General features: G+C 49.4%; 1 protein-coding gene across 6 annotated transcripts in view; it reads right to left on the bottom strand.

Moving 5' to 3' along the window:
- GSN (gelsolin) overlaps positions 1-11,720 on the bottom strand; it is a 64,714-nt gene that overhangs the window by 33,547 nt on the left and 19,447 nt on the right. The window contains exon 2 of one of the 6 annotated variants that reach the window (XM_063713873.1): positions 1,487-1,543. Within the exon in view, the coding sequence (XP_063569943.1) occupies positions 1,487-1,516 (30 nt within the window). The 5' untranslated portion in view covers positions 1,517-1,543. 6 annotated transcript variants of the gene reach the window in all.

Here is an 11,720-nt window from a genome sequence, read left to right as displayed (position 1 = left end):
GGCAGAACCCCCACCAGGCAGCATGCACCGCAGCAGGGCAGGGGACCTGGCTCCCGTGGGCAGGTGAAGCCAGCAGGACTCAAAGGGGCGTGGCAGAACGCTCAGCTCCTGGGATAGCCCCTCCTACTTTTCTTTCCTTCTTTTTAAAAAGTGTTCGTTTTTTGAAAGTCTTATTTTGATCAAAACGTAAAGTCACATGTTTGTACACAGTTGTTCCCTCTCCATCACATTTACCTCTCCCCAGGGGCAACCACTGCTATCTACCTCTTTTAGCTGATGGTTCAGGGTTTACCTTCATGTCTCTAAGCAAGCCCTTGTTACTTCTTGAAGTTGTTTTGTTTGGTTTCCATTTGAGGTACTATTCATTGACTTCCCTGGGGGAAGAGAGAGTTTGCCTTTCCTCCTCATTCCCAGGCTCCCTTCCCATCCCCATCCCTCCACCCTCCCACTAGAGTCTTTGGGTTAGGGGAAGTGCTATCCAAACTGAAGGAGGCCTGCTTCCCACCTGCTCCAACCCCTCTCCTCCCTCCTAGCACTGCGCAGAATCCAGCTGCTCCACCTCTAAGTTCTCTTTGTATCCCAGACCTCCCCTTCACCCTGCAGCCTGATGCAGTGACAGGAAAGAGGACTGGAGAGTTGGAGAGCTGGCTTTCATTCCCACCTCCACTGTGCAAGTTTTCAATGTCTCATTCTTCTCATCTACTAAATGAGTACAGTAGTTGAGGATTAAATCGGTCTGTGGGTAAGAAAATAGCCTGGCCGGCAGCTAGGTAAATGTGAGTTCTCCACCTGTCCCCAGAAACTATGGTCCCCCTTCCCAACTCTTCCGGAAGTCCAGCCTCTATCTAATGAGGCTGAAGTTTGCCCTCTCCCACCCACAACCTGCTCCCACCTAAGGGGGGATGTGGTTCAGATAAAAGGCTAAAGGAACACAGAGAAGACAATTCAGGCTGGAGAGATTTTAAGAAGGCTTCGTGGAGAAAGGGACTTGTGACCCAGGCCTTGAAGGACAGGGAGGATGGAGATTAAGAAGAAAAGACATTCCAGGGGGAGGGGATGCATAGGCAAAGGGCAGGCAAACATAACCATATCCAGTGAATTACCAGGGGTCCAGTATGAAACACAGGGAGCAAGAGCAGAGGAGGCTGCAGAGGGCAGCAGGGGTCACCGAGGCCTGTGTGCCACACTGAAGAGTCTGAACTTTGTCTCGGTGTCTGTGGGGGGCCCCAGAGGGATACCTGAGTTCTCAGGGCTCCAAGTCCAGGCCTGGGCCTGCCCAGCCTGCAGTGGGCCAGCTCTGGCCTAAATTCAGAGAGCTCTCCCTTCCCCCTAGCCATGTGAAGGATGATATTTTTTTAAAAAACCCCACAGCTCCCATAGGCCCTTAATGGAAGCATAAACCAGTTTCACCTCTCTAGATAAAAAATTTGTCCAAACTCAAAACACACAATGCAACAACAGTTTCACTTTCTACAGAATTACTTACCAACAAACACAAAAATATATGTGCAAGCATGTTCACTGAAGCATTGTTTGAAGAAAACTGGAAAAGACCCAAATGTCCTGGTTAAATAAATGATGGAGCCACCATACAATAGACACTATGCAGCTGTGAAAAAAAGAATGAGCTACATCTGATTGTGCCTGGCATATAGTAGGCACTCAATAAACACAGGGAGATCTCCAAGTGCAGAAAGCAATTGCACAACAATGGCTATAGTATATCTCCTCTTCTCCTTTTTACAATGGTGCCTGTTTTTGCATACACCCTTAAAAAATCAGAGGGTAAGCGCACCAAACTGTTAAGGCCATTTGCTGGAAAGGGAAGAAGGAGGAGAATTTCATCCTCAAACATTGCCGTGGCTGCCTGAGGCTGGAGAAAGTGCCTAGATCACTGTAGCTGGCATAAGGAACTTTTTGGGGTGATAAAAATATTCTAACACTAGATTATGGTGAAGATTATACAACCAATTAAATCTACTAAAATTCATAGAACTATATGTATACTTAGTGAGTGAATCACTATGATATGTAAATTATACCTCAATATACTAGCGGAAAAAATTGTATAAGCGTTTGAAACTTTACAAGTGTATATCCAATACAGTTTTGTTCTTTTATAAAACACAAATCTAGAAACAATCACTTTTAAAATATGCTTATAGTGATGCCTGCTCATTAGAAAATTTGGAAAATTCAGACAAGTAGGAAGAAATTTTCTTAGCCGCCCAGCCCCCAGACTGAACCTGGGCCAGCAACTGCCCAGCTAAGTGGCCCCTTCCAGAGCAGTGTGACTCTGACCTGCATAGTTGCTGATTAATAGAGGGGCTGCTGTGGTTTGACCTTGGCCCCAGAGGCCACTGACCATAAGCCCAGGGACCACGTTAATGATCACGAAGGGCCTGCAGCTTTGCCTGCCATATAAGGGAGAGCTGGTGAACAGACCCCACCCTTGCCCTCTGGGAGCCCTCACTACAGACCCTGGAGCCCTTGCTACAGGGCACTGATGAGTGGGGACCACGATGGGGGCAACATTGTCTTACTCTGCTTCCAGCCTGGAAGAAGATGTATGAGTTCAAGGGAATGGGGGAATTCAGGTACAAGAGAAGGACCACTAAGTGGAAAGGAAGAGGCCCGAGTGCCAGGGCTGGCGCTGACACTGACTTCCTGGTGACCTTGGGCAAGTCACTGTACCTTTCTGGGTTTCAGTGTCTTCATATGCAAAATACAGGGTACGGCCTGATGCTCTGACTCTAAACCTCTTTCCTAGCCCGAGCACTCCCAGATACTGGTTGTACAAGCAAATCCAGGACCTACAAGTCTCTGAGCTTCAGGGTTCCATCTGTAAAATGGGTACATTGGGCCAGGTCACCTCTGCAGGCCCTTCTGGATCAGACAGTCCACAGCCCCTGACTTGAGGAAGGAGGCACTGCAGTCACTGATAGCAGCATGCCACCTCATCTCTGGGCCCAGCCTGGGAAACTGAGACTCAGGGAGGTTCAAGTCACTCAACTGGAAAGAGGTGTTGCCAAGATTCAAACATAAGTCTGACTGGCTTCAGAGCCCAGGCTCTGTCTGCGGAGACCAAGCAGGAGCTCCTAGCACCACCTGACCCGGGCAGGGAGCAGCAGTGCCCTTTCCAGGTAACAGGCTAAATCAATCAAGCCCAAGTCAAGCCTGGCAGCCAGGAGTCTCCGGGGCAGCTGTCCCCATGACACTTCCCAGGCCAGGGCAGGAGGTGACACCGGGAAAGCCCTCCAGCCTTTCACACACCTGATGTGAGTGCCCAGGCCAAAGGCCTGGAAGATCCCCAGGCTGTGGCCACTTACTGCAGGACTGGCTGTGGCACCTGCACTCTGGGCCACATGGCACTCAGGTCTGCTATGGTTTCTTTGATTTGGAGGCAGCCCTTCTGCTACCAACTCAGTACATGAGCACGTCCTGGTCTCTGTGCTTCTGTGCACCTCGGAGGTCTCCTTGACCTCTGATCTCGGCTATTCCTGGGTTCTGCCCAGCTCCAGGCACACAGTAGGCAGATTCTCTGTGTCTGCCACAGGATGGGGGCTATACAGCCCATGTCCCCCTGGGGGACCCCTCCTTCCCCTGTAGTTGACCCAGGACCTCCACAACACAACCAGCTCTGGGCCCTCGTTTCCTCTGTAACCTTGGTCTCTATATGTCTGCGGGACCCCCTACCAGAGACCAGAGGAGGTGGCCTCCCCCGCCCCTTCCATCCCCCGCTGCTTCCATCCCCGGCCACAGTGTACAAAAAGGCCTTGGCTGGGCCTGGAAGACACCACCCTGTTCTTTTCTCTTCACTCCAAACACTGTTGTTCTTGATTTTCCAGGCAGCCAGCCACTCATAGAAAGCCCTCTCTTGGAGTCTATTTGCTTTTTGGCTCACTGCTGTTCTCTGGGTCCTCCTGGGAGCACCCGCCCTTCTGACCAGGGATTTTGCTAATTGGGACAATGGTCAGTAAACAGAGAAGCCAGTTATGAAACCCAGTGGAACTGGACAGGGCCTGAACAAGTTTCGGCAAGCCCTGTGGACAGGTTTGTGAATCTGGACTCAGATCCTGCAATCCAGACCTCAGTTTCCTCATCTTTAAAGGGGGAGAATGGTACCTAGAGCATGGAGCAGTGAGGAAGCCCAGTATGTGATGTACAGGAGCTCCCCAAAAGTAAGCACTCTTCTTTCTGAGCAGCCTGTTTTCTGCACAGAGGCCTGCCTTCGGTATGTGATGGTGCAGGAGAAAGGTTACAGATTTCACGGTGAGACGCTAGAGTTCAGGTCTGGGCTGTGTAAGGTGGAGCAAGTTACCCTCCTTCTCTGAGCCTCAGGTCACTCATCTGTAAACAGGGACAGTGATGCCCAGTTGCAGGACTTTTGGGGGAACAGAAGTGAGACTGTTGGAGTATGTTGTTCAGAGCAGGACTTACTAGCAGCAGTGGTCATTAGTCTGTCTTCTCTTTTGTAGATGATCACATCAAGAACAAGAGGGTGACTTTTCAGGGTCACAAAGTCAAACAAGTGCCTGGCAGAGTAGATCTAGAACTCAGGTCTCTCAACAACCAGGCCAGAACTGAGGCCTGGGTCTCCATGACACAGCAGTGCTCCCCATCGGGGCTGGCTGGCCTACTGCTTTGGCCAAGTCCATCCTGGGAGTGGCCAGCTGTTGGGGAGATGGCCAGCGGGGCTTGGCTGAAGCCAACTCCAAGAGACCAACTGTCTCAGGGACCAAAGCCATGGTCCTTTCCCAGCTTCCGGAGCCAGCCCCACCTAGTGCTGGGACCCAGGGCTGGACATCTGGAGGGGCCTGGCCCTGCTACTTCCTGACTCCATGTCCTGGAAGCAGCCAGATTTGGCCATGGGTATGAGCTCTGGGCCCTTCTTGCTAGGACCCACTTCAGCAGTCTGTCTCCCCTTCTCTTGGGGAGGAAATGGCCCTGAGAGGTGTGGTGGCTCAGTAGCCAGGGCTGCAAATAACTGTGTCCTAGCCCCTTTAGCACCTCACCACCCACCCCTGGGAAGCCCAGGCACAAACGCAAATCCACAACAAGATGGGGAGGCCTGGCTGCAGATGATGGGACCGTGGAACCAGCAGAAGACTTTGGAGAGACATGGGCTCTGCAGAGCTGCAGGGGAAGGCAGGGTCTACAATGCCCCAACCCAAGCCAAAATGAGCAGGAGAAGCCACAGGAGGCAGCTTCCTGCTCTGCAGAGGAAGGACTTTCCAAGAGGGAGAAAAACAAAGACAGCAACCTTCTGTATGTGATCGTGGAAAGAGCTCCCACCAGAAATGCCTGCATTTAAGTCCCCGGTCTGTAACTTATTAGCAGTGTGGCTTTGAGCAAGTTGCTCTGGCTTTCTGAGCCTCCGTTTCCTCATCTATAAAACGGGGATTATAATACTTTTTTCCTAGGGTAGTTGTGTGAATTTAATAAGGTAAAGAACATTTGGGGCTTAGCACAGTGCTTGGTACAGAATAAGCACATATAAAGGAGAGGCTGCTTTTAATGTTAAAAGAGAGACTTGGATAAGTTTCTATCTCTCTGAGCCTCAATTTCCTTACATGTAAGATAGGGTTAAAAATGCCTTTCTTTTTTTTTTTTTTGCGATGGGGTCTCGCTCTGTCACCCAGGCCGGAGTGCAGTGGCATGATCTCGGCTCACTGCCGCCTCCGCCTCCCAGGTTCAAGTGATTTCTGGCTAATTTTTGTATTTTTAGTAGAGACGGGGTTTTACCATGTTGGCCAGGCTGATCTCGAACTCCTAACCTCAAGTGATCTGCCCTCCTTGGCCTCCCAAAGTGCTAGCATTACAGGTGTGAACCACTGCGCCCGGCCTATTAAATGGCAAATTTTATGTTGTGTGTATGTTACCACAGTTAAAAAAAAAAAAAAAATGGAAAGACAAATGCTGGTTTCCTTCCCCTTTTCCAGAGAGATAATGAGCTGCCCAGTGGTGACGAGGTTGAGAGGACACAGGTGACAGGAAAATCGGCCCATGTCTAAGAACTCTTCAGGCCCTGGGACTCAAGAATGCTAAAAGACACACAGCAAAAAGCAAACAAGTTTGTGCATCTGGCCAGGGTCCTCTCCTGCCTGCCTAGGGATCAGATTCATCCTTCACTGGGATCTACCAGGAATGCTGGAAGCTTCCCCAGGCCAACCAACTTCCCGATGGGGACAATGAATGATGCAGGGCATCAGATGATGGTGCCACATCCCTCCTGCTGCTGGCTCCAAACAAAGCCCTTCTGTGTCCCCAACTATGTCCCCAACTGTGTCCCCAACTTGGCCCATACCAACTATGGCCAAGATTTCTTCCTTGCTGGGCTCTGGCAGGAAGTGTGAGCCCATTGTCTGGATGTGGAAAATCAGGGTTCAAAGTGCCTTTCTTGAAGGCTAGTAGAGAGGATTAAATGAGACCATAAATGTGAGGGATCTGAGGACCATACCCTGCAAAGGCACTCTGCAGGGAGAACTCCCTGAGAAAGACAAAAGGGGGCAGGTGCGGGGAAGAGGGAAAAGACAATGGGATCCAGGAGTGCCTGCGGAGTCTCTGTGGGCTGGAGATACCAAAAATGACCAACAGGGTGAGGACAAGTGACCTTCCAACCTAAGGAATATGAGGCAATGTACAGGGATGAATCTGGACAGAGCCCAAATCCCTACCACCAGGGAAATTGCGCCAGGGGCACCTTCTGCGGCACTTCAATTTCCTCCTCTGTAAAATGGGGTGAAGATGCCAACCTGGTGGGGTGTCTGGTAGGACTGAAGGAGCCCCTGGCACTGTGTTTGGCACACAGCAGGTGCTCAGCAAGCATAACATCCAAAGACGACCTCCAGCACGTGTCCAGACCCTATACACACATACAGCTCACTGGCCCCTATACCTGCCCTACACCTACCTCATATCTACCCCTCTACCTCTGTGTCTTTGCATACAAAGCGAGGGAGACAGGGAGGGTTCCAAACAAGGCTGGTACCAGGGATGGGGATGCATCTCAGGAGAGGGCCTCAAGCCAACATCTACAGAGCCAGCCTTGCTACCCAATCCCCTCCATGAGACTCCTAATGACACCCCCTCCCCTCCTCTCTGACTTCGCCTGTTCTGCCCCACTCAAAAGAACAAGGGCTCTTGGCTGGGCACAGTGGTTCATGCCTAAGATCCCAGCACTTTGGGAGCCCACTGCAGGATGGCTTAAACCCAGTAGTTTGAGAACAGCCTGGGAAACAGAGTGAGACCCTGTCTCTACAAAAAATTTAAAAATTAGCCAGGGTGATGACATACACCAGTAGTCCTAGCTACTGGGGAGGCTGAGTGGGAGGATCACTTGAGCCTGGGAAGTCGAGGCTACAGTAAGTTATGATTGTGCCACTGCACTCCAGCCTGGGTGACAAAGTGAAACCCTGACTCAAAAAAGCAAAAAACAAAAAACAAAAAAGTGAGGGCTCTGGATCCCAGTCCTAGCACTTACAATTGAGTGACGCTGAGCAAGTGACTCAACCTCTCTGAGCTTCAGTGTCCACAGGCATAGGATGGCCATATTATCTCACGGGCTCACCAGAACTTGATACAAGTACAAATCAGTTAGAGAAAAAGTCCAATGGGGGCCGGGCGCGGTGGCTCACACCTGTAATTCCAGCACTTTGGGAGACAGAGGCAGGCAGATCACTTGAGGCCAAGAGTTCGAGACCAGCCTGGCTAACATGGTGAAAACCCGTCTCTACTAAAAATACAAAAAATTAGCCGAGCATGGTGGTGGACATCTGTGGTCCCAGCTACTCAGGAGGCTGAGCCAGGAGAATGGCTTGAACCCACGAGGTTGCAGTGAGCCGAGATCACGCCACTGCACTCCAGGCTGGGCGACAGAGCAAGACTCCAACTCAAAAAAAAAAAAAAAAGTCCAGTGGGGAGACATATCAGAGAATAGTTGTCCCTCCCTATCCACGGGGGATCAGTTGGTTCCAGGACCTCCCTCAGATACCAAAATCTGCAAATGCAGTACGCCAATATATAAAATGGCATAGTACAGTATTTGCATACAACCTACATATATCCTCTCATGTATTATACTTTAAATCTCTCTAGATAACTTATAAAACCTAATACAATGTAAATGCTATTTACATAGTTGTTATACTGTAGTTGTTACATAAAAATGTAAATAAATTTCTATGTAACAATAAACTATGTAAACAGTTGTTACACTGTACTGTTTTTAAAATGTGTATTATTTTTACTGTTTATTTATTTATTTTTTTCTTAGTATTTCTGATCTGTGGTTGGTTGAATCCACGAATGAGGATATGGAGGGCGCAAGGTAGCAGATACGTGGAATGAACAAGTCTAGAGAGCTCGTGCCTGTAATCCCAGCACTTTGGGAGGCTGAGGAGGGAGGATCGCTTGAGCCCCAGAGTTCAAGACCAACCAGGGCAACATAGTGAGACCCTGTCTCTCTATATATTAAAAATAACAAAAATAAAAATTTAAAAATAAAAAAGAGCACTAATGTGCAACATGAGGACTGCAGGGAATAAGCTGTACTGTATTTTGGGATTCATGCTAAATGAGATTTGATTAGTTTGGTGCAAAAGTAATTGTGTTTTTCATCATTGAAAGTAATGGCAGAAATCGCAATTACTTTTGTGCCAACTGAGATGATGAATATGTTCATTTGCTTCACTATAGTAACCTTTTTACTATCTAAATGTATTCTATAACATCACGTTATATACCTTAAGTATATACAACAACTTGTATTTTTTAAAAGAGAAAAACTCCACATAGCATGATTAGAGATTCTTCACAATTTATCTAAAACTTTTGACTACAATAGAACCATCAGAGATTCAAAGATATTTTTATTGCTACTCATCCTTTTAACTCTAATAGGTTTTATTTAAAATACTTTCCCCTCCTTTAACCCAAACAGAGGTATAGTACTGGAATGCTTTTCTTCCTTCCCCAGCTTAGAGGATAATCATAGCCAGCTGGAAGATTTAAACAAGATCCAGCACCTAAAATACAGTCCCTCGCACGAAGTTGGGCTCCTGTGTGGGTGCTGCCTTCTGTCCCCGGGTGTGCTTTAGGCCTCACCTCCATCCAGGCACCTGCCCAGTCACCAGCACTATCCTCCAAGTGCCTGTCCATGTGGGAGCTTCTAGAACCCTCTGGGATACCCTTGGAGGCAGGACCCAATCACAGTCATCCCACCAAGACAGTACATAAAGGCTGAGACCAGAGCAGAGACCAAGCTCACCTCCTCCCCACTTTATACCCACTTCTCACCCCCACACTCCAGCCACTGTCCTGGTTTGGTGTCCCCATCTTTTCCCTGGGATCATAATATCAGCTCCCTCACTCCCTTAAACTCTCCCTGCACTGGGCCTGTCACTCATACAGATTGCCTCATCCCTTCCATGGACCTCGGTGCAGACAGAAAGAAGTCAGGACTCCTGAGTTCGGTCCTCTGTGATCTGGGGCCCACAAGCCCTTGCAGTCTCATTGCCCACTAACCCCCCAACAACATCCCCTGCGCCATCGCCTCTATACAACCTCCCCTGCCTGCCTCCGGGAGACGGTCTAGCCTTGGCTCTGCCTCCCTGTGTGACCTCAGGCAAGTTCTTTGCCTCTCTGGGCCTGTCTCCTCACCGGGCTACTGGGGCTTTGTGCAAATGGGACAAGATGAGGTAGTGAGTGCCAGGTGCCAAGAGGCTCAAGAAATGTTAGCCTGCAATTCATGGCCTCCTCTTCCGCACATCCACCCCCTCCTACAGCAGCTGTTAGCAATCTACTTCCTCAACCTTAACAGCAGCAGGTTCTCTCTCTCCTAAGCTCCGGAATGCAGACGTGCTCACAGCCAGCACCAGCAGGCAGGGAGGGGAGCGGAGGGAGGACAGCTTAGAGGAAAATTACCTGGCTTTTGCCCCAGCCAACATTGGTGCTCACAGCTATCTCAGAGAGAGGGGATCTGGGGGCCTGGCAAACCCTTCCTGAGCCGTGGGTTTGGCCCCAAGCCTTGACCCTTGTCTGAGCTGGTGGGATGGCAGGGGGTTACTCTGGCCACCACTCCGCTGGGACACTCCCACTCTTTGGCATCCAAAGAGACAGGGAGGAGGAGGGAGAAAAAAAGAAAAAAAGTAAAAAAAAAAACAGGCCTTTGTGAGGAGGAGAAACTTGGTTCCTGCCGTTGCTTGCTGGGGCCACAGGCACCAACATAATGGAGGATCCCTGATGACAAAGGGTCCCACTGTGGCCAAGAGCCTGCCCAGTTGCCATAGCTCAAGTCTCAAACCCTAAGTACCATGTCTCTGCATCATAGAGTGTGTCATGCCCAGTGTCACATACCCTGTGACTGTGCCACGTACCAGGCCCTGCGTTCCTCTTGCTTTGTCCTGTGTGTCTCCCTTTTGCGGCATCCCATGCCTCTTACCCCTGGGTCATGCTTCATGCACCATGTCATGTCTGTTTCATGACAGACTCTATACCATGTACTATCTCTTGAATGCCGTGTTCATCATACCAGGTCCCACCCCTTAGAAGTATGTGCCATAAACCTTGTCCTGGATCTATGAATTGTATTGTCCCTTGCTTGGTGATTCACATCAGGAAGGGGACAGGATGATGTTTAGGGAGGACAGGCTCTGGGATGGACTCCCAGCCCTATCAACTATCATCTATGTGAGTCTGTAAAAGTGACTTCCCGTCTCAGTGCCTGTTTCTTCAGTTATAAAATGGAACTGATCCTCACATTCACCGAGGATTAAAGTAGGTAATGCATGTAGGATGCTTAATCTAAGAAGCTGGCACAGAATGAGTGCTTTAAAATGTTTGCTAGGCCTGTGCCAACCGTGCCTGGGCATCTGTGTTATGTCCTGTGCCCTGCGTACCAGCCTCCCATGTGCCCAGCTCCTCGGGTGCATCAGACACTGTGCACATTAGTGAAATTCAAACAACCCCCTACAGGGAGGGTAGGATTATTCCCTCTCATACAGAGGAGTAATGGAAGGGCAATAATTTGCAGCTGGAATGAACACAGCTCTGGATCTTCGGGGAGACAGAAAGCAGGCCAGGCGAGGTGGCTCACGCCTATAATCCCAGCACTTTGGAAGGCTGAGGCAGGAGGAATCCATTGAATTCAGGAGTTCAAGATCAGCCTGGGCATCACCACAAGTCCCCATCTCTACAAAAAATACAAAAATTAGCCAGGCGTGATGGCGTGTGCCTGTGGTCCCAGGCACTCAGGAGGCTGAGGTGGGAGGATCGCTTGAGCCCAGGAATTTGAGGCTGCAGTGAGCAGAGATCACACCACTGCACTCCAGCCTGGGGGACGAAACAAACAACAACAATAAAACAACAAAGAGACAGCAGATGCGTGGTCAGCTATGGGGTGTGCGTAGAGACGAACGTAAGCAAGCATGAGGGATCCTTTTGGGGATGATGAAAATCTTCCCAACTGGATTGTGATGATGGTTGCATAACTCTGTAAAGGTACTAAACATTATTGAATTGAGTGAATTATGTGTATGTAAATTATATGTAAATTTACCCCAATAAATCATGTAAATTATATTTCAATAAAGCTGTTTCTAAAAAAAAAAAAAAAAAGCCCACGTGCTTCCTGTGCACTATTCTGCCAAAGCATTCTGCAAGCGAAGGGCGCTCCCTGTGGGTCAGTGAAGTTCAACCAGAGGCCGAGCTGCTCTGAGGCC

Source organism: Pongo abelii, chromosome 13 (assembly GCF_028885655.2).
Source record: "Pongo abelii isolate AG06213 chromosome 13, NHGRI_mPonAbe1-v2.0_pri, whole genome shotgun sequence".
Classification (NCBI taxonomy): domain Eukaryota; kingdom Metazoa; phylum Chordata; class Mammalia; order Primates; family Hominidae; genus Pongo; species Pongo abelii.
This window is presented reverse-complemented; position numbering and strand designations above follow the sequence as displayed.